This window comes from Puntigrus tetrazona, chromosome 17, assembly GCF_018831695.1.
Source record: "Puntigrus tetrazona isolate hp1 chromosome 17, ASM1883169v1, whole genome shotgun sequence".
Lineage (NCBI taxonomy): Eukaryota > Metazoa > Chordata > Actinopteri > Cypriniformes > Cyprinidae > Puntigrus > Puntigrus tetrazona.
The window spans coordinates 10,218,566-10,243,301 of record NC_056715.1 but is presented as its reverse complement, the minus strand read 5'-3'; the positions used below and the strand labels follow the sequence as shown (position 1 = coordinate 10,243,301).

Below are 24,736 nucleotides of genomic sequence, written 5' to 3'. Positions count from 1 at the left end.
TGGATAGAGACAGGTAAATGGTTGAATGAATGAATAAATTAACAAATTAATTAATTAATTAATGCCTGAAGAATGGACAGATGGAAACTGAGAAAATGAATGCAAAGATGGAGAACAGCAGGTAGACAGGTGAATGAATGCATGGATGGATGGATGAGTGGAGATATGCAAGTAGATATACAGTAAAGGTGGATAGATGAACTGATGGATGATGACAGGAAATGGATGGAGGGATAAATGGATGGAAAATGTCAATTACGCAGACTGACAGAATGAATGAATGGATGGAGACCAACAGACTGACAGACCGCCAGTTTAGTAGGCTTTCTTCAGTATGAGAGTACAGACACAGCAGCAAGTAGAGGGTGCATGCGAGGACAGAGACCGTCACAGCAGTTACAGAGAGAGAAAGACAATCAGAAAAACTGTAGACAGAGAGAACAGCTGTAGGGTGACTGCAGAGCTGCAGGGAGACAGGAACAGCCGGAGAGACAGTCAGTGAGACAGGAAGTCATCATCTGAGCAGCTGCAGGGAGTGAGAAGGTCAGATCAGTCGCAGAGAGTTACAGAGCAGCCGTTTGGGAAACAGACAGAGGAAGATGCCAGATAGAGACACGGCGAGGGAGGTGGTGTCGCTACACCTGGGAGACATGAACAGCCTCGTGGGTGTCTGAATTTGAATATGAATGTCTTTTCTGATTCACAACAAGGGCAGTGACAGGGGCACTTTCATCTGCGGTGAGCGCGTATGTGCGTACGCATTGTACAGTGCATTAATCACAGGGACGCTCGAGCACCTCCACCAATCCAAACACACCGACCTTGAGGTTACAAGAAAGACATTAGGGCCGTCTATCCTCTCAAAAGAGGGGGGAGAAAAGCTTTCAAGGTAATGAAATTCCACCATAAGTTAAATAAAAGACTTGTGGGGACAGGCCTGGGCGAAAATATATAAAAAAAAAAGTCAGGGTAGATTAAATTGGATTTCTTTCTCTCCACCACCCCCCCACCCATCCTTTCTTTTAAATTAGGCTTAAGTGCGTGTGTGGCGTATTTCTTCTTTCTCAGGATAACAGCATTACCGTCCAGAATGAATAGAATCATTTCCAAACCAATTAACCTCTGACAAAACGGATGAGTGGACAGGAATGAGAGCAAGTGAGGAGAGAGAGAGTGTGCAGAAGAGAGAGAGGCTGATATCTTTGAGGAAAAAAAGAAGAAAAAGGGGAAAAGCTTTGCACAAGGGGACCGAGTGAGTGACAGGGGTCTTAGATAGTGACGGGACCGGCATGACAGTGACAGTTAGACTGCGGCACGAGGTAGGAGGAGGTAGAATATCAAATGGCTGCCTCCCCTAGTCAGTTTCCCCTCTGCCAGCCACAGTGCGCTGCTAGCATTAGTATTTGACATTAGTGTGCGCCCTGCTCATTCTCTATGCTGAGGAGTGTTTGGCATCCAGCTGCTATGGCTCCATTTAGTTAATTAAAGGCTCCATTTAGATCTGCAGCCTGCTGGCTATGAGCATGTCAATCAATAGCAGCTCTGTGGCTCACGGTGGGCCAGAACGACTGATCCAGCACCCCCCAGCCCCAGTGTGTTTGCTCCTTCGGCCAAAGTCTGGGCTTTCAAAGGCACCCATCTTTAAGTTCAAATACATCAATGACTGAAACTCACCCAGCTTCCATATTTATCCTTATAAATGGCACGGACAGGCTCTCTTCATTCGGGGATGGAAGGAGAGAGAGAGCGAGAGCAGCAAAGAGCATCATCAGTCATTCAGAAACACAATTTTCAGACTTCCCAGCATTTCACATCATTTTGCCATCGCGTTAAACCCCAGTAGATCTGGAGCACTGTTGCCACACAAATATCGTGTCAGTTTGAAGATTCTGACATTCAAATCTTCAAATGCCCTTCTGTAAATTACCCACAATGCCTTGCTGGAGTTATTCCAAGCCATTACATTAGGCAGGTCTACGAGCAAATATACAGTGGTTGATCGATAAAACACATTTCTACTAGCAGCCCATAAGTAAAATTAATTAAGCACTTACTCTCCATTCCCAAGAGAGTGGTCTTTTATTTTCATTGCTCTCTTTTTTTGTTTTTTGTCCCCTTGGATAATTGTGGTTGTAGATGGTTGGTTAGCATGTCCTGTTTTCACCATAAATTATGTAGAAATGCATTGTTTTTTACTTTCAAAACACATGATTTGCCAATATTTGACAGTAAGGTTACATAAATGTGACATTAAACCATTTTCAGTTTTTCCACTGAAACACATTTCTCAAAAAATCTTCTTTTGTGTTCTGTATAAGGCAGAAAATCATGCACGTTTATTTGTCTGCTTCCTTTGACGTCAAAGCCCAGGATAGCCACTAGTGCTGCCATCAACTAATCAAAGCGTCATTTTCATGCAGAGTGATTAATCACATGGCATTCACAGCTCAGGTGATCAACTCTAAACAATGTCCGGAACTTAGCGCCCATGCCAAAGATGGCATTAGCGTTTGGAAACGGCACTGGAAATATGCTTGCGCCTTTATTGAAAGGCAAACGGATGTTGTTTGGCAGTCTGATCTCTCTGCAGCCAGGAATTTAAATAAAATGCACAAACATCTATGCAGGCAACTTCCAATGACGGGGTGTTTTTGCAAAGAGATCGAAGGCATTTGGAAAGAGATGGTCTTCTCTTCGCTCTGTATTTAAACAGGTGTACGTGTCCTGCAAAGTCTATAATGAGGCTGCTCCTGGATTCCAAAGTGGACCGTGGGATTAACTCCTGAGAGTAATACCTCTCCTTGGACGGGTCATATAGCTGTCAGGAGAGAGTCTGTGCTCACATAAGGTACCGCCCATTAAAATGCTAATGTGCAGATGGAGATAAAATAGAGGGGAAATAAAAACACCCCACCTCAGCGCTGTGTCTGCAGTGTTACGCACACTGACACACACTTACGCATACATGTCTTCTCCTCCCCCTCCTTCTGACATAATTCAATCAGGGGATTGAATGGATGAGAATGCTTACCCTCTCCATTTCCTGAAGCACTTGATCAGATTAATTGATTGCAGGCCCTCCACCCTCCTCAGACAGCAGCATGATAGTAGGAATTAAGTTTACATTGATGTTTTCTATGAAATGCTTCTTCGATTTTACCCCCATGTCACAATTCTGGGGAGGGGGGATAAATGCAGAAAGACTTGTGAAGGTGAAGGATGACATGGATGGATGGAGAACTTGTTCCTATTCAGAAGAGCATGCGGTCAGAATCATGAATCAAATGACTCTTGTAAGTCATTAAAAAGGCTCAAATGTATGAGTTACTGATTTGAATCAATTTAATGAATCAATCACTGTCTGAATCAGTTCTTGAGTTATTCACTGAGCAACAGGTCATTAACAACACCAACAAAAGAAGCAGGCTAATAAAAGAACGGTTAATATAATCATTAAGGAGCCAGGAGTGAAAAACAGAATAATAAACAGAATCATTAAATTCTTTACGGGGTTGTTCACACCAACACAAATGTTCAGCATGAAAATTCTGTCCATTTCAATGCAAATATTACTGGTTAGCAAGGTGGGGTTTTTTTTTGCAGTTTTAAGGGAAAAAGAAATATTAGAGCACCTCTGTCTAAAAAATCTGCTGCATTAACAGCATGCAAATGTTTGTGTGGGTCTAAACAGATTCATTAACAGCCGTTAATTCATATTTAAAATGTTTATCACACCAAATTTTCACACTGAATATTCATCTTCTTGTGAACAATCCTTACAGCTATTTCTCATTGCCCCCAGAATCATTTTTTTTAATTCAACCTGTTTATTCACTGTCGGGTCTTGAGAAGCTTGAAGTGTAATTTTACAAAAATGCTGACGCAATCTGGCATCAATGTTTATTGTTGCCGTTGCGATGACATAACAGTTCCTGTCAACTCCGAAGAACCAAATGAACAGAAGAAATGTCTCCAGTTTACGTATGTAACCACGGTTCCTCAAAGGAACGAGGCGCCGCATCGATGTCGCTGTGGGGAACGCCATAGCGTCATCAACGCAGCTCGAGTTCTTGAAGAGGAACAGGCTTTCTGCAACTGCAATTAATGACGATTTTTGTAAATGCACTAAAGCATGTTTTAGGATAGAAAAAATATGTGCTGTGTTGTTAGGATTACACAATAAAGCAATGCATGCAGAAAGACAAGTTTGTTGGGGGTCTGCCAGATCCTCACCTATCAGTGACCATCAGATACCTTTTTCTCGATGGAGATCCCGGGAAAACACTTTGGAACACCATAAAACTGATGGACTGTTCAGATAGCAACAGGACCACATTCAAGAAAAGCACAAACACAGAGAGAGAGAAAAGAGTGAGAGAGAACGAGAGAGTAACCTCCTGCTTACTCTTATCAGTCTACTGCACATGTTCTTAACACGCCACATGTCAAAGCTTTAACTGCGAAGACAGCACGAGTGAGAATTGTGAGGACTCATAGAAAGAAACTAAAAATATCAGTTCTCTACTTCACATCTCTGTGCATTCAAATGCTGTCCTTGACATTTAAACAGCAGCGTCTGTTCTCATACATCAACACACAAGTACACCTCCTCCCTGAATACACACACCTGAAAGCTCACACATGAGCAAAAGTTTCAAACTCAGTGTTTAAAGATGCAAACGCACACAGTAGTGCACGAAAGGGCCTTCTTCTAAAGGACCGTGTTTACCATGAAGTAGAAAGACAGGGAAGTTGGAGAAACAGAAGAAGGGGAAACACTTTATAACGCCTGCAGGAATGCACTGCTGCTCCCTGCTGCACAGAGAGGGGGATACACGCGAGGAGACGAGATGAGACAAGATGAGATGAGATAAAAAAAAGACATAGGTACAGCTTAAAAGATATTGATTTTAATGTAAGGAAACATCAACGTTAACCATCCCTGGTGTAAATGTCAATGACAAGGAAATAAATAAAATAATAAAAATCAAGTCACATTTCAAAGTGTACAAATATATTTTTTTCCACGCCAGTCAACATTTTACATTCCAAACAAACCTTGATTTGTCACCAAAAGGTTAAATTATCTGATATTTTTGGAAACCTTTCGACCATGACAAAGTAAGGTGCAGGTACATAATATCATATTGTAGTAATGTCACCACAAGCACATATTTCCAATGAGCATGGGTTGATGAAATCACATGACTTTGATTTTGTTGACAAAGTTTTAGCAAACAGTAATCAACAGTGAAGCAATTTAGTTAAAAATAATGATAAAAAGAATAAGGTAAAAATTTCATTTTCATTATTCTTTAATATTATATCAGTACATTTGTACCACCCTGATATTTTTTAGTTTCATGCCCCCACCCCTGGAAAAGAAGTATTCAGATCAATAAAATGCACTTTAGATATTTTTTGTAATAAATGAATAGATCCAGAATGTCACTGATCCAATGACAGATCTGGATAAACCACCTGGCCAAAAAAAGACTCTATTACAGCTTTCTCTCCCTCTCTTTTAGACGGATTGATCTAGTCACTGTATCTTGAACTACTGCCCCGAGGGTTCCTCTGTGCTAACACAGCTGTGCCCACACACTTCACGTAATAAACTAGCCTTTCATACACATATGCACTGCTTCCGCTTCCACTTAACATACACATAATGAAACACTCACAAGTGATCTTAACCCCCACATGACCTCTAATTGACCTGGTACCACATATATTACAGGGGTCGCTGAGGGCACGGATTTACTAACGCATATGTGTATCACATTTACAGAGTGAAGGCGTGTAAATACTGTGTGTGAAAAGCAGAATCAAATCAACAGCGGCATGAGAAGCAAAATCAATAAGCATTACAGATGCATTAGATGTGACAGCTACAATTTCATACACCACTTCCTGTCGGCTCCCAGCAATTTCATAACAACACAAAGAAAAAGAGACATTATTTTTTCAAAAGTATAGGAAAATTCATTTTGAAATTTGCTTTTAATAATTCATGGCTTTCCAAACATGAAAAAAAAAAGGAAATACTCATGACGGAGAGAGAGGTGAGCATGTGTTCATTGTAAGTTGTGCTTGTCAGGCACTGTACTGATTCCTCTGAATTAGTGCGCAGACAGCAGGTTAACACTGATAACACTACTGCCGACCTTCATGAAATAAACACTATGTCTAGCCTGCAGGCACACACAGAGACTCGTGACAGTCTGCTATTAGGTCAACCACAGCTACAAGCTGTATCACTATGCAACTGTAGCGCAGAGGGGACAATGTCCAAAAACATACAACATACTGACTCTGAGAAACTTTGCAAGTGTATGTCAACTTATTCTACTAACCCTAAACCTACATAAACAGTCTACTCTGAGAGTTAGTGGACATGTAGTTGCAAATTAATCAGAATTTGATGGCATGTAGTCACAAATTTACTTATAGTCAGTAGAATGTCTAGAGTGGACTATCAAAATAAAGCATAACCCAGTTATATCCAGTTATGTCCAAACATTAATTTTTATAGCATTTTTACACAAGTGTGTAAAACTTTTAACAGTAATATAGCTTTGCATGTAGGTCTCTTGAAGCATCGTAGATGTTGCTACAGTTCTTCTGGATTAAATGTGTATCAGTTTGTTCTGTTTCTTCATGTCATTCCTCACAGACTGGATGATGAGCTTAGATCTTTGTGTGGAGCACTGGATGTTGTCAGACTTCTTGTGCGAACAAAATCCTCAAAATTAATGTCTGGAAAATATTTCCTACTGACGCACTACAGCAAAATATACAAATAAACTGAAAAAAAACTAACTTTCACAAAATATAGAGAGTCTGACTTATAACTTATAACATGGATGCTGCAGCATTAGCCCCCTACCGCTAGTGGTGTGTGTTCATTAATTTGTGTGTGCACTTGGATGGGTTAAATGCAAAGTGCAGGTTCAAAGTACCTGGCAGCACATCACTTCACTTTCTTTAACTGAATCATACAGTTCACGGCCAAGAACGATCATGAAATTGGTATTTAAATTACAAGTAAATAAATTAACTAGTGTGTAAAGCTATATCTGCAAGTGATGTGTAAGGAAAGCTGATGAATATGTTGCACTGCAAAGACAACAGAGCAAAGGTTTTTCTTTTAAATACCTTCCACGCAATGCGGTTGCCTTTAGAGTCATGTTCCAGTGCGATGGGAAAGTCTCCTCGCTCATAGAACTTACGGAAGGCTGTGGGTTTAGCCGGCCTCTCTCTGAAAGCCCCTGCGGCTGGAGGGCCCACCACCTACAGGACACACAGAGAGAGAGAGAGAGAGAGAGAGAAAGCCTGTTAGATGCTGTGTCATCAGAGCAAATCAGTCTGAAAACCATCACACAAAATGAAATAGTTTTGATCCTCTTTCATCCCAATGTAAATCTGCTCTCTCTCTGATGTCAGAGAAAGCATCAATCTGCTTTATTGCGACACGCTACAAACCATCAATTATTCACTATGTCTGCCTCATATAATTCAAGTCTACCAGTTCACACAAACTACATATTAGCAGTATAAATAAACTTGTGCATTTGCCACAACATACAATATCGTGACAAGCTAAAGAAAATGAAATGAGAGTTGTTTATTCGGGAACACAGTTGAACTCGTGAAGTCCCCTGCAGTGAGAATGTGGAAGCCCGGGGCTTTGCTCCAGGCTTTGGCATTAAACTCTGACTTCATCTGAATAAAATCATGCAGAGAGTCACCCAGTGATGCTGTTTTGCTTAATTGCTATGGTTGTTCAAATTTAAATTAATGCATATAGCTAATGGTTAACAAACAACTATGCTAATGTGTTTATATGAGAAACATGCTTTTGGCACATTAATACGTATCTTGAAATGCTTGACATATCTTCTCTGTGGTCACAACAAAGTGCATTTGCAGGAATTAATCAGTGTCTGAAATATAGGAGTTAGCCCTACTTCCCTAAATTTGAATCCTGGTTGACAAAGTCTTGTTATGACCATAAATTATGGACACTAGCTAATTTTAACTAATTTGGTGTTAGGTGATTCAAGCATTTAATCATTGACTTAAACTTAAATGTGAATCAAACCAGTCCAAAACATGAACAATTATAACCACAAGCAAAAATAAAAGACATTTACAAACCAAGCAGCCTTCTGTCAGTCAACATGGTAAATCTGTTGCACATTCTGCATAGGAAAATCTCTTTCATAAATACAATTTCTGAAAGTGTGGATTCCTTTTTAAACAACTACATTTCACATACGAAAATCTGATGAACAACAGAATGCATGAGTGCGTATTTAGCAGCCATAAAAAACAGAACGTGTTTGTGCATTCTGCTGAACTGATTATCCATAGTTTTCTATTGTAAACATGCCGTGTTTGACGCATTCGCATCTTTTGCAGCATTTCATGCATAATACAGCATTTTAAAAATGTGGCACTCAAGTTCAACTTTCATAATATCAGGGGTTTTTTTCATTCAACTTTCCTGTGTCGTCTGTGTACATAACTCTTTAAACTGCTCTGATCAAACTAAAACCGAAACTAATCAAGCAAAAAGATCAGATTAAAAAGATCTCAAAAGAATTATTCATTTACTTCTCTCAAAAACTTTCATGAACATTCCAAGAACAATTAGGGAAGTTGTCGCCATTTTTCAACAAATAACGACTTTGATCTGTTTCCCTCAAAAAGCTTTTGTATGACTTCAGAAGACTGAATAATGACTGGAATAATGACTATTCATTTTTTGGCAGAGTTTTCTAAAAATTCATATTCAGTAGCTTCAAAGAGGCCTATGATAAGATTCAATCTGGTATACACTGCTTACTAGTTTAATCATTTATTTAGATGTCAGCAGAATGTTAGAAGATGACATTCAGCCTGTGATTGACGAGAAGGAAGTAAATGTTCCCCACACAGTGATGGTCAAGTGAGCACTTCCTGTGAGTGAAGGAAGATGATGACAGCAGAGTCCATTCTATCTGCTGTTAAACCGAGAACACACACACTCATCTGGGGAATGAGTTGTGAGTCCTCAGCCATCTCTTTCTATGAAAGCTGTGTTTCAATCACTGGAAACCGCTCTACCTCAGAGAGAGAGCAGCTCATTAATCCTCAGGCTGACTTCGCATTGGAGATGGTGTAATTCCATGAAGGTGATCAATCACCTGCCCAAGCTGAGGCCACATCTCTCTCGCTCTCTCTGGGCTCCTAAACTGCTTCTGAGAGCCTCTGATGGATGCTTGGTGAGGGGCTGCAGCTCTCCGCTCGGGCAGGTGAAACCCGCATTAACATTTCCACTGCTCTCTCTCGCCTCCTACTCTCACAGGACACACTCCTCTGACAATATCATTCAATTTCCGATAATGTATGTGTGTGTGTGTGTGTGTGTGTGTTTGGCTGGTGACTCACCAGGTTTAGAAGAAAAAACAGAGGCTGCTCTGATAAGGTCAGACTTCACACAACCGCTGCGGGCAACTAAATTACCTCCCTTTATTCATGGAGCATTCACCTCCACACTCCACACACATACTCACCGATCCACCCACTGATGCACATACACACACAACCTAAAGGGAAGGTCCCTTAGAAAAGTCGCCCAAGCATCAAACTATCAGGGAATGTGATGGCTCATCTGTTTATCTATTTATCGAAAAATGAGTGGTACAATTCACTATAGATGCAAATGGGGAAATATGACCATAAGCTGTTTGATATGGTATTAACGTCCACAAAACCATGATGGCTTTCCTCTCGTTTCTAAACTTTATCTCCTACAAAATACATTTTATGAGACAGACGGACATGATATAACGTTTACACTGGAAGTGTGAGAATTTAAATGAGAACAACAGCCTTCTGTGATGGTGATAAAACTCTGAAATAACACCCATGTCTGGTTTATTCAAAGAGGATGCCTGAATTCACCTTTTAAGAAATCAATGCTTTTATTCTGCATTGATGCATGTTACAAGCAATTCATTGGTAACACTTTTGAATAGGTAACTATTAAGTAAGACTTTTCCCTCGATCAATTCTTAATTTGCTGTTTATTAATAGTTAGCAAGGGAATTGTAAAGTTACCTTGTAGGATTAGGTACTAGGTATGATTAGGGATGTTAAGGTCATGTAGAATAAGTCATTAATATGTGCTTAATTAGCACTAATAAATGGCTAATATTCTAGTTATATGCATGCTAATAAGCAACTAATAGGTGAATCTGTAAAATAAAGTGTTACCAAATCTTTTCAAATAAACTGTTTTTTTATTATTTTTTAAAACATTTTTTTTAAACATAGACCAGTTTCTACAATAATAAGCAGCACCGTTTTATTCAACTTTGTAAATAACTATATAAGAAAGATTTCTGAAGGATAGTGAGAGTAATGACATTCAGTGATTCAGCTTTCCCATCACAATAAATGACACTTTTGTTGCTATTATTATTTAACAATATTATTGCTTAAAAACACAAAATCATACCCAGTCCAAAATTGTAAAGGCTAGAGTACTGTTCTAATTGCATTTAGACTATTAATTATCAAATTTGTTTAAGCAAACACTGACATTTCTATATTGTTCTGCCATCAATCCTTTTTTGAGGACAATAGGAAATATGTAAATGAGAGAAAATGAATTTTTTTTGCCATCAGGGGAATCTGAGCCTAAAGTCGTGTTTACGGCTTGATTTAACACTCTTCCCCGCCGGTAGCCTGCTGAATGCTAGTGAGTGTGTTGCCCCTGTGAGGAGACAAAGCTCAACTGAGTCACTCCTGATTCTGATGAAAAATGACAACATGCAGGCAAAGACGCCAACGCTCACTGTGGAGAACAAAAGGGAACGAGGGATGAAACAAACATCATGTGTTCAATTATGAATAAGAGTCAAAGATAAAAAGCTTGAAAATGGCCACACAATGCTGATTTCTTCAGACTGTAACCAACTCTTGTACAAAACCTAAATAAATTAATTTTGACTTCAGCTTGGCAGCAACAAAGCAATCAGCTTTCAGTCTAGTTCAGTCTTAATATAACTGATCATACAGTACACAAAGATCACAAACATTTCCACAGCTCTACAAAAACACAAACACCAGAAAGCAATGTCGTAGTAAAAATATCCTCTTTCAACAAACCTCATCTGCATTTTTTAGCTTTCCTAGTGAAACTCTCTTTCATAATCTTATAATCCTATAAGCATCACCTTCACTCAGTGACGCCACAAAAACGTTCGCTGAAAATGAAGATGTTGTTTTAATAGTCTTAATTTAAAACCTGGATGAGCCATGTGCTGTAGGAAAAGCGATAAAACATTTTCATAATACATCTGTCATCCCAATTTGCAACAGAATGAGTATTTTCTGTCCATACATTCACCACACTGTACACTGGCACGAGAAATTAACAAAGGCTCAAGGCAAAAATGCCAAAGCAAGTGATAATATTGTCCCAGATATTTCAAACGTGAAATCAAACTGTGCAAAATGTTTTATAATATGCTATTATAGGTCTTTTCTATTCTGTCTAGTTATATTATGGCTCTGAACACACCATAGTGATCTCTATTAATAAAAATGTACACTAAACTGTAGGTGCATTGTGGGTAATGTGGAAACCTCGTACAGCTGCTGCACATTCAGTCAATGGAAATCTGTCTTCTGCTGTGTTGCTTTGCAAATGAATGTAGTAGTGAACACTCTAAATGAATTAGAGGAGGCTATTTTTGTGTTTCACATGCTACAAGCAGTGCTGGTACTTGGACGTTTGCAACTCTTTGTGTTACAGACACACACACACACACACACATCTGGTCACCAGTGTTGACTTTTTGCTGAGCCAGCTCAATGAATCAAGCACATTGATCAGTCTTGCCACACTTTACATTTACTGCCATGATCAGTAATCAGACCTGCATCTATTCAGGACGGTGCAGACCAATTTAACAGCACTCTAAAGAATGCCACCTATATTGTGAACCAACAGACACATTCTATCAGCACCTTCACTGCAATCTACAAAGGCATCTGGACACCTTTAAGAGTGTGTATCCATGCACATGTGTGTGAGCTGAGAGATTTTTTGACTGTTGGTCAGCAGTTCTCTTCAGATTGTTGCTGCAAAAAAAGTACTGTCAAAAAGCAGACGTCTTTAAGATCCATGCTATGCTGTCAGCATAGACATTTTAAATGAGAAAATTTGAGTTATAATTATTCATATTTCCTGTTATGCTTCTAGTGCCTTTGGAAGAAAATGTTCTTATATTGGAACACCATGAGATTATACAAGCCAGAGCTGCGTTCATCATCACAATAAGCTCATAATGTTCGTCATCTTCAGCAGAGATGACAAGATATTGCGTCTTTTGGCTGACAAACACTGAGGCAACATCCCACTGCTGATTTCAAGCTTAACAGCCACCACAAATTTCATCGGGTGACAAAAAAAAACATGTTTGATTATGCATGCATGAATTTAGGTGCGACATTCAAAACAAAAAATAAAACAGCTGGCACATTTTTCATAGACAGACACATACACACACACACACACCGCGAACCTCTTGCTGAAATCCAGTGCATATCTAAAGCAGCTGAGTGGGATTTGATCTACATTCTCTGAACCCAACTAAAAATAATAAACAAAACTTGTCATTAATGTGAATTAATATCAAAAAATGTATGTTAAAGTAGTTTAGCTTTTAGTCAGGCTTGAATATAAATTTCTCATTACAATATGGTCATCTATAATTACAAGAATGGTTGATTGCATTCTTTAGACAACTGTTTCATGTCATTAAATGATATAGAGCTATTCTGTTCATTATACAGCTATTAAATGCTGTGTGTTAATTCCATTGAACCGCTGATCTGTGGTTTTTGCTTCAGTAATCAGAACAATTAATTGCAGAGGACCAATCTCAGAAAGCCTAATCATCAAATCTACTGTATCTGCAATTGTTTTAGAGCTAGCTTTTGTGATTAACACATCAGGGGCGTTTTCTCAGGAGACAATGGAAGTACAGCAAAAAAGTTTCATACATCACAGTACCACTGAAGTAACAATGACTTCACCATATAAATCATAAAAGCAGTAAAAGAGGTACCAGTTAAAGGAACAGGTCACACCCAAAAATTAAAATTTTTAATTTACTCACCCTCATGTCACTTTGTTTTGTTGAACACAAAGAAGATATTTTAAAGAATTTTGAAAAAACTAAACAGTTGTTCCCACTGACGTCCAGAGTAGAGAAAGAAATAATATGGAAGATTACCTGCTTTCATTAAAATATCTTCTTTTATGTTCAACATACAGTAAAAAAGAAACCTATACAGGTTTGTAATGACACGTGAGTGAATAAATGATAAGATTTTTATTTTTATCCATTTAAGTGAGCTTGCAAAAGAAGCCTTGCCAACTCTGAAAAAAAATCGCAATTCTTAATCAAAGTAGACAATATTAGAGAAGAGGGACATTCCCTTAGAAATATACACAAAGACTGCTCTTCAGAAGAGAAAGTCTGCACTGCACAGTGTTCAAAGTCTGAAAGATAAAACACATGTTAAAAGATTCAAAGAAACATTTAGTGAAAGGTTAGAAAAAAATATTAAAAGAGAAGAGATTAAGCAATAAAAGATGTTTTTTTCTTTTTTTGGCTGTCTTGTACAGTAGTTTCCACTAACTTACTAGTTCAAAGGCTAAGTTTAAAAATGTGGCAACAGAAGCCATTTTGGAGTCAACATAGTAATGCAAAAAAGCTAACATTACTTACTTAATATTTATTTCATTTCATTCAAAAATATAAATCCAACACAACTCTCAAGATCTTCACAAAAATTGCAATTGCTTTGAATTTTCTGTCAGATAATCATGGAAACATTTGTATCATGGTCCACAAATAGGTGTAACCTAGGCTACTGTGTGCTGGTAGCTAATGTGGTGCAATTGTTCTAGCTGGCTGGAAACCATGAGCCAGTACACTATCCAGCAAGGCACTTAACCTAAGGTTTCTCCACAAGGACTGTCTCTGTAATAAGTGTATAGCAAGTCAATTTGAATGAAATCGTCGGTCACAAGCATCAGCTAAAGAAAGAAAACATATTTAGTTGGAGCAATCAAAATGCATCCATTTGTTGTTTACTTGTTTAACCAGCCACTTCTTTAGCTGATCCAATTAATTTAGGACTCCCAATAGCACATCCTTCCCAAAAGGTTAGGTCAACAAAATAGCAATATACTCCTCCTTATAGATTTTTAAAGAAAAATGTCAGAGAAAGGACATTGTGCAGCATATTGGCATGAAGTGACTTTTCTAGAGTGTATTGATTTCCCCCCAGCTATGTTGCCTCGTGTGCTAACAGCATGTGGGCAGTCACGAGGCCTTAAGAGATAACAGTCCATGACACCTAGATCATCCTATGGCTATGACCCTGAACCAGATTCAAGGGTACTCTCTGTAGTACTGTCATACTGAGTTCACCGTCTGCTAAATCCTCACATATCCATCTTCAGGCTTCAACAGGCTCATCTCACTCAAGTTCTGCATTTCCTTTTGCTCATGATTGTTTTATTAGTTTTTCACTCCTTGGTCTACTTCCAATTTCTCTCCCTCCAGGATCCTATTTTCTTTGGATCCTAAAACAAATCGGTTTGATTTATTTTTTTCAACTTAGAATTTATTTTCTAATTTTTATTCTGAAAAAGTGATATTGATGTTTTCCCTTCCTTCCTGCCAAACAGTTGTAAGTTGTCTTATCTCCAGAGCGGTTAGCATATGTTACGTATTGATTGTCTTTTGTCTGCCACGCGCTAACCGCTATTGACAAACACATCCAATCATACTTTCCTAAGCTTGCTGTCCATAAAGACACAGAATCGAACCCCAATCATGGGTCACAGATGCTATCTAACAGCTTTATCTGAGTCATGCTCTAACTCACTCTTTCCTTTCTATTCTGCTGTCACTCATATCAGCCTAATCTTGGGCATCGCCATCACTCTTACTGAGACACCAAACCTGTTGAAAACTCACGTGTATCTTTGATTGTAATTTTACTCATGCACAGCCTAGGGTATAAAAAGGCATTTAGAAGGCAGACACTATGTATGTTTAGCAGTACAAGCTGTTTCTGCTGAAAAATGAACCACAACTATCATGAAACAATGAGAACAAGAGGAGAACAATGATGGACAGCAAGGTTTTTACTGAATAATGACTTAGTCATGTGACTTACATCAGAATTAAATAGATTACAGAAAAAGCATATATTAGCTATTACATCCTGAAAATATATGTTTAAATATAGCCTAGATGGCATTTTAACAGAGAACTTTATTTAAAGCAACGTATTCCAAAGTGCCACTTTTTCTAAACACAGAAAAGGTCACAGAGAGCCAGAGAGTGACACGAGCAAACATTCTTCTGAGTTCTGCCCATTATCCATTTATCTTTAAAGCAGCTTTTCATAACAAGGCGCTTTTGGAGATAAACTATAAAGTGCAAAAGAATCCACAGCGATCTAATTTTAAAGTAAGAAAGCATTTAGAAGTTAGCGTGCATATGCAGTCTCTATAGTACTAATCCACAGTTTCATGTTGCTGTTTGAAATGTGAAATGCACAAGAAAAGTGCCCAGGGAAAGGGGAGAAAGGTGAAAAATTATGCAGGCAATAACATTTCCAGATGCTATGTGTTCAGTCAAGGGCCTTCAGAATAGAGAGGGTGTTTGATCAATAGAGAATCAGTGCTGAGATGCAGCCCTGCGACTGACATGCACATATCCATTTCTCCATCATACTTGACAAGTGGATGGATGGAAGAACGGACAGATGAATAGAAACAGACTATAAAGAGATGGATGGATGCATCAATGGACACACAAATGGATAGATGGAGACTAACAGCTAACAGCATGGATGGATAGATGGATGGATGGATAGACAGACAGATGGATGAATGGATGAATGGAGAGATGAAAAGATGGAGACAGACAGGCACATGAAAATGGATATTGGATGAACAGATGTGCAGACGGACAGACAGCTGGATGAATGGATGGAGACGGATGGATGGTACAGGTACCTGGATGGATGGACAGACAGATAGATGGATAAATGGACGGAAACAAGCCTCACCTAGGGCTAGCTGAAGGGCCCCCAGTGGGCTGTAGTACATCAGGATGGATAACTGGATGGATGGATGGATGGATGGATGGATGGATGGATGGAAGGATGGATGGAGACAAACAGGAACATAGATCAATGGGTTAAAGGAAAGAGACAGAATCTAAATAGATGTATGGAAACAGATAAACAGATTAATTGGTGGATTGATAATCAATGAATGAATAAAGACACTGGTGAAGAGACAGGATACTGGATACTGTTTTGGCCTTTGGCCCCTCCAGCTCTAAAAAATAAACTGCTAACAAATGTCTTGTCACTGATTGAACCTTGCAGGAACATCTAATGCCACGTGTATAGAGATTTTTACCAGAAATGCCTTTGCTTCATACCTTCCTCACACCGACTGCCCCCTTGCATAGAAAGGGTGATGTGTTTCCAACTCTAAAAGTAGGTGAAGACCTCCACGTGGAAAAATAAAATGCTCTTCCACTCATCCTCTGTGGCAGGATAAATGGGAAAGAAGACGGTGATGCAAGGCCTTGTATTGATTCAGTTTCTATGGCCACAAATACCTGGCAGCATAATAAGCCTGTGTGCTTCAAGATTCACAGCTTTTAAGGCATCAAATGGCCTTGCTGTTATCAGCAAATCATGCTGCTCACCACACAGACTGGCTATTCATCAGCGACCACAGGAAGGGACCAGAGAGAGATAGATATTAATAGTTTTAGAGGCAGATCTCAGGCCAGTGGTGTGTGCTGAAGCGATGCTAAATGTTCGGGAATGTAAGTAGCTGGGTTATGGAGCCCTTGATGGGAGCTTTGTTTATGACCCAAAGAAAGTAATGAAGTAGCTGTCTGTGTCCGAGAGTGAATGTACCTGCCTTGCTGGCCAGTCAGCCAATAACACAACAGACAGAATTTTTACACTGTGTTTCAAGTGATATATAATTGTCCTTATATTCATGTGTGCCAAATGATTAGTCAAGTTTTCTTTTATTCCTTTTAAAAATGAGCCAAAATAGAGACTGAACTCAGACTAACATTTACAAATTAATAAATGACTATGAGAAGGATGCAATACTAATGCAATAATAGAATTATCAAAGTTAAGGAATGACCATTGGGCAGCGAAATGCTCAGTGGGTCAACAGAGTCTGAAAAAAACAGGTAAAGAAGAAAAGACACATGTTAACTGCAAAGGAATTTAAGAATTAATGTCAAGAATTAGTTGCCATTAGGAACCATTTAGTCTCCAGCGCCATCATTTTCCATAACATTTTCCTGAAGTCTCCACAAGTGCAATGAGTCAGGTTCTCAAAGACTTTTCTTGGGTACGAAATCCTAAAAACTGATTGTGAAAAGTATTGTGACTGATTTTTTTCATAGACTTTATGAACAGATAAGTTATGAATGACTCTTGAAGGAACAGCATCACATCCTCCTCACCACTGTTTGAAGATTTTATGTTTATATTTTTAGGAACTCATATTAGTCAATCTCTGCAAGACAAACATTTCAGGATAGGAGATAAAGAAATAAGCTCTCCAAACTTACTGCTAGGTTCTAGAAGATAAATTCTTCAAACAGCAGATCAAGAGGATATGATGCTGTTCCTTCAAGAGTCACTCAAAGGTAGCTACTGGCTATAATGCTCACAAAATAAATAAAATAAATAAAACATTCATGTGTTTAATTTTCTACATCATACTGGGGCATAAAAAGTAACATTATTAAGGTTAATAGTATTCGGTAGCATGCTGTTAACAAAAAAGAAATGGGAAGTATGTTGTACTCTTTGATAATCAAATTTTTTTATTTTTAATTATGTGTGATTACATGGCTAGCTACATTTTTTTAACATTTACATAATTTGCAGTTTGCACTGTTTTAGTCTTTTCTCTGTGATCCTATAAAGTAGATAAAGTTTCAAAGGTGAGAGCATAAACAAAAAGCAGGTCAAAAGCTTAGGTGGCCTTTTGGATCTCCAGACTGCAACTATATTCCTCTCATCCTATCAGAACATGCCTGTGACCAAATCCTGGGTCACAACCCCCTAGTTGAGAACCACTCCACTAGATATAACAAACAAGGCTCTTAAAATAAATGTAGGCTATGCTTGTAAACTCATACTCTCCTCTTTGAGACCTACAGAACTCAATACACTCTTGACAGTACAGCCTTCCAGAATGCACGAATATCAAAAAGCACTCCTCTACCAAACCCTTCTGTTCACAACAAGCATCAAAGTAAACACTCTCTGGCTGTGTCAGTCATTAATTTACACAGTGAACAGACACAAAAAAATGAAGGAGAATACAGAATGACACAAAAAAATATTCCAGTCTGCCTGCCTCTGTCTCTTTCTCTTTCTGGTGCAATCACTAACAGTAATGAAAGGCATCGTCTAATCGGTGAGACAGCATTCGAAGATGAACTGCCGGTGAGTTTGACAGGAAACGTATGTGTACGTAGATCTTTCTCATTTTTTGAAAATCTGTGAGCACTTGGAAGCGCGCACGCCGCAGATTGGATGACACGCTTTGTTGTATAATAAACTTTCCCCTGCATTGCATTTCTAAGCAGAGGTATGAGAGATATTAAACGTCTCTAGTGATGAGTTTGCCATCGGAGAGAATGTGACTGTTGGATGAATCAGCCTCTGACTCTTCTACCTCTTATGCACATAATGAGCAACACACCTCTAAATGTTTAATGCAGCCAATAGCGTATGTGGGCTGCTGTGTTAATATGCTGTGTATTAGCAGCTTTCAATGTAGGACCATGTCGATTTGTAGATGACGATAATCTCCAGTTATTCCTTCCATGTGCCACATTCGTCAAACAGAGCAGGCCCAGTCAGTCGCCCAGTTTTAACAGATTTCTAATCAAGAATCTTTGTTAAAGAAATTTGCGATTGCCCAAAAATGAAAATCCTGTCATAATTTAGGGACCATTCACACAAAATGCGTTTCACTCGTGACACTCTGGGAAGTGGAATGAATGTCTCGCAACTTTAATTTCTGAACCATTTTTTTTTTATTGTCCAAAACATCCTCAAGCACATTCACATGGAAAAACAATACTTCTGTTTAAATAGCCTCTTTCTCACCCTCATGTTACCAATCCAAACCCATCTCATCTTCAACATGGAACACAAAACTACTTTTTAAAAGTACTTTTTTCCTACTTTTGAATTGTTTTATAGTGCTATTTGATAGCACCAATACATTTTATTTTTTTCAAAGCAGAAGAAGCCAATATAGCCTTTTAATTTGTAGGCCATTCATTAACACTATAGGTAAATAACTAGAATAATAGCAAAGACAGTAAATGTCAAAACTCTGCATTTCCAATTAGTCGTCATGATTATGATTATAATAATATATTAAAAGCATTAAGCCTTTAACAACATACTGTAACAAACTGCTCCGTTCAGATAAAGCAACGCTTTGTTTCTCAATGTGAAAGGAAAGTCATACCGGTTTGGACTGACATGAGGATGACTACATTTTAGAATTAGATTTGCTTTTTTAAACTACCTCTACAAAATGTTTTGACCTTAAATTTAACAATATTTTACAATCAAAACTATCCTCATGACATCTTTGCTCGACTAGGGGTGAAGCATGCACAGCCCAAAATATATTTGTACCTCCTGAGCAGGACAATGAGCAAACAAAACAGCTGTTTAGCTGTAGGAAAGAATTTAAACTTAAGAGTCAGCCAGTTGTCATTGTGATGTGAGTTGATGGCTATAATGAAGAACAGTCATAAATTAACAGACATGCCCTCAACAACACTCAGCATCTCCTGTGAGGGACCACAGTTTAGATCACAACCTTAATTAGCACATGGGGGAAATTTAGGTCAGTTTAAGCACAGGAGCGAGGGTTTAGCCATGAGTTAAGGAGGGTAATTAATTAGTCACATGCAGATGCTAAACAGGCTCATTAGTGAAGTGACTGTGGGCTAAAGGACGTTTGTGTGTCTGTGCATTTGTTAATAGTTGTGAACATAAAGACGCAGAATAAATGAACACAATCCGTGTTGTGAAATGGCTCATTTCATGGTGTGTGGATGTAACAAATGCAGCTTATGCGGGATAAAAAACTGAATGTAAATCACATATAATCTCTAAATCCATCCTTATGTCCTTATGTTTTAAAATGCTCCTCTCAACTACTGAACAGATTTGGTCTAAAATAAGAAAATACTATCTTTCAAAAGGGTGATAAGAGCTGCCAGTTTAAACTGATGGGCTTTTATACTTGTTACAGGCATCTAATACATCTTCATCTCTGGCCAACTCGTAGACGCTATCAAGAGACGGGCCCATTTTAGGCAATTATACCGCAGCCTGCACTGATGGGGGTGATGTCGTGGGGCACAATGAGAATGATGTGTAACTGTCAGCTGTGTGGTGAAAAATGGGATCCACATTGTGCTGAAATAAATGTCTAAAGTAAGCAGAAACTCCATTTTGAAGTGACAAGTTTGTTTTGTAGATGCTAGTATATCTGCAAAGAGAGAGAGAGAGAGAGAGAGAGAAAGAAATAAAGACAGAAGACTGCACAAAAGTAGATAAAATATTCACTTTATAGGCAATAAAACAATTAGTGTATGGGAATGATGCATCTTCATGAATCCAAAATGTATGCTCCCAGTGTCAGTATCAGCTTGTGAAATCATTAATGACCTGTGCTAACAAAAGTAACTGAAACGTTGTGTATAAAACTACATTTAAAACAGTGTTACATTAAACCAATACAAGCAGAAACTACATCACTAAAGGGAAAATGGAATCTACCACTGATCTCTATGGAATATAACCCATATATATCTATTGGTAAAACAACCAGCATGATGTTATAGTTTCCACGGTTGTCAAGAACATGCAGAGTAATTGTCAGCAGCCACACCATTGTTTTCTCCGTTTTGCTCTGTTTACGCCGAAACATATCCCAAATGGGGTCTGCAGGGTTCCCAAAAGTCTCCATTTTAAACCTTGAAAAAGCTGTAATAGTGTAAACGAGCCATAATACATTTCTGATGTGTAGGGGAAAGGATGCAAATGCACCATCATGGTACTTTCCAAAATAGCATTATATATATATATATATATATATATATATATATATATATATATATATATATATATATATATATATATATATATATATATATATATATATTAGTTTTTTTTGCACAAGCCACTGATGTCACTGTTTTATTGATGTCCTTTATGTTTCTGGGACTGGAAACATCACCATACCGTTGCTATCTATGCAGGGCCAGAGAGCTGTCAGATTTTATCACAAATATCTAAATTTGTATTTCAAAGAGAAGCAAAGGTCTTACGAGTTTGGACGAAGGTGAGTAATCATGACAGAATTTTCATTTTAGGGTGAACAATCTCTTTAACACAGATACAGTTAACATCAATATGAGTATGAATATAAATAAACGAAAAACATGTAAACAAGACATGTAAACAAACTGAACGATGAAATACGAGGCCCTCTGAAAATGTAATGCAAAGTATAATTGAAACTTTCAATTATTCACGCCCCACAAACAATAACACAACTTTTTAATATAATTGCGTAACGGTTACGTTACTTAAAAGACTCAAATACCATTAAATTGCAGGCTTTGGAAACAGGCCTGTTGGTTGGGCATCCTGAAAGAAAACGCCCGCTTTATTAAAAGAGTCTGTACAAGGCACTGTACAAGTTAGAAATCTTATTTAGTGAACCAAATTAACAAACAGTCATACCTAGTAGTAAACGAACTTAATTTTCGTGACCATCACAACTACGTTCGTAACACAAGACAAGACGTTCACTTGTCACCACCTACTGGCGTAACGATTGTTTACCGAGTTAAAAGAATCGAGTCATTTAGATCAATCAAAATCCCCAGCAACGTTTGACTCGTTTGATGCAGACGGAAAATATATACATATCGACAGTAATATAGCCTACTTTATGCATGTGTTATTTGTGGGTGCTGAAAATTACTGTTCACTTGTGTTCAATATCAGTATGTTTTGGTATTAGTTTAACTTTTTAAACAATCACTAAAACGCTTCAAAAAAAGAATAACAAATCAGCCTGAACTCACCACTGAATTCTTCATGGTGGATTTCACTGTAAACCCCTCCGTTTTCAGTTCTCCTTTAGCCAAAGGATGAAATGTTCTCATTTTCGTACACATTGCTAACTAAATACAGTTTCAGCGCCAATACAAATTAAAAGACAAAACTGCACGTTGAACACCTGCTAACTCAATGGCGTCGCATTAGCGCCCGTCTGTTTGTGTTGCCAAGGACTCAGTTGAGGACGCGCTGCGGTTGCTATGCAGGGTAAAAACAAACCCGGATGTTCATCTTGCTATGGATCAAACTCGCGCCCTGTAGTCGTTTATCAAACGTCATTAAAAACGAAAGCGAGATGGGAAATTATAGTGTAGCAAAATGATAATCAATACGGGAAAGCATTATTATGTTCCAGTGATATATGTGAGCTCATGAGGCATAGATTTTCTCGGCACATCTATCTTTTATTCAGTCTAATTAGATTTTGTTTTTCCAATAAATATTTTAAGGGCTTTGGTTTTGGCTCACCTTTGTAGTTTTAAAAGTAGACACGCGAGACCAGTAAAACAACAAATAACACCTTATGTGTGCGTCCAGGGACAATTTTAGGGGTCTAATGAGTAAATTAGTTAATTCCAACATTTTTGACTATACAGCTTGCTTTGATATTTAATAATAATTTAATAAGGTTTTTGACATTACATTACAAACTGATTTTGTATGTATGTATATATATATATATATATATATATATATATATATATATATATATATATATATATATATATATATATATTATTTATTTATTTAAAAAAAGTCTTTTGGCCCACTTAAAAGTTTTGCTGATGTCTCAGGTTGAGAATGCTTGCGGTAGTCACCTTAGGGCTTTCCTTACCACAAGTCCTGGGAAAAACATTCCCAGTTACACGCCTCAATGACGGCACCGTGTCCGCCCTGCATCATACGTTTAAGCAGTGATGCTTGCATCCTACAGGTTTACTAGCACATTGTCTGCTAAATCTGGAGAGAATTTCACTGCACTAAATCATTCCACTATAAGAGTTTGGCACTTTTAATCTCTGGTGTGTCTTTGCCTCTGGACTCTTCGCAGCGGTAGGCTACAGTAATTAATCTTCAGTGTGTTCGGTGTGCAAGCAGTTTCTCCGAAAACTCCTATTTGGTTTTTATGACTCCACAGAGGATGGAAACGCTACGTATAGAAATATATGCAAAGTTATACTCCTATTAGAGCCATATTTTTAAAAAATATTTTACAAGACAATCTCATGCTTACAGACCCTAGTAAACAAATCAATTAACTGTTTTATTTACAGTTATCCGCCATATTTGTTTGCCTGTCTCATCAAAACGAAAACACACTGGACGGTTTCACATATTTTTACGGTTATCGTGCTGTTTTTCCATATGACACCGCTAAAAGAATTGCCCTCAGACACAAACCATTAGATGCTGAGTGCGTGGGCCTCATTTATGCCATTCTCATGGCACTAATGATGTGTATGTGCGCGAGACCCGTTTTGATGTGCCAAGGTCTCAGTCCCACTGCCTCCACCGCACACACATGATATGTGTGTAATGAGTAAACAGCAGACCTTCATCTTCATCATCGCGGCCTCCGCTCGCGTTTGATGTGTGTCTCATTTGGCCGTTTCTCTCAGGGCTGATGCGGCATCCACTGACACAGGCAGCAATTAGACAGCGATCACCCGAAAAGTTTGGTGCTGCAGGACCATTAACAGAGGAAAATGCACGCCTCGGAGTAACAGAAGCCAGGCTGGACACACACCACACAACCGACAGGACTCATCGGATATGCCAATCAGCATCCCCCAAACGGCCCATTAGGGCTGCGGGTTCGAGTTTCTCTGCAGGACAGCCGCAGATACGACACATCAGCAACTTGACTCTGTCAGGAAGTAAAACTGTGCGACCGTAACGAAGAGAAACGGAATGGTAAACAATGCACCTGAAAGTACATTTCTGTGTAGCATCACGAAAAAGTCATCAGCATAAGAGTTCGTTTCAGATTCAAGGAGCGCGTAGCAATGCTCTCTCATGTTCTGTTTTATTGTTTGCATACTTGTCTTGCCTTTTCCGCTCGCGTTTGTTGCTGCGTTGTGAGAGTATGCTAATAATTTAGGAGCTCAAAAGCAGTTGCGTATCATATTCTGGTGAATATCTGCACTAGTGCATGAGTAAATAAATATATTCAGATATATTTCCACACATCCCGATTTGAATCTTTGGGGTTTGTGTAGCCTGTGAGCTCGATTTTCGATTGTTTGGAATGTTTTCTCTTTTGCTCACAAAGGCTGATTTTTATTTAATCAAAAATACAGTAAAAGCTGTAATATTCTGAAAGCTGTTATGAATCCGTCTCCTCTTTAAGGGAGTGAAGAACAACACACTCTTAGACAATATTCCAAAGATCAGATCCATAATACAATCGATATCCTGCAGGGACATATTG

The 24,736-nt window shown here is 38.4% G+C and overlaps 1 protein-coding gene across 1 annotated transcript in view; it reads right to left on the bottom strand.

Moving 5' to 3' along the window:
- Positions 1–22,462, bottom strand: part of pacrg (PARK2 co-regulated) — an 84,587-nt gene extending 62,125 nt beyond the window's left edge. Inside the window, exons 1-2 of the mRNA XM_043263339.1 lie at positions 22,272–22,462; positions 7,159–7,293 (exon numbers count right to left, since the gene is read on the bottom strand). Of these exons, the coding sequence (XP_043119274.1) occupies positions 7,159–7,293; positions 22,272–22,364 (228 nt within the window). The 5' untranslated portion in view covers positions 22,365–22,462. The remainder of the gene's footprint in view (positions 1–7,158; positions 7,294–22,271) is intronic.
- Positions 22,463–24,736: the final 2,274 nt, after the last annotated feature.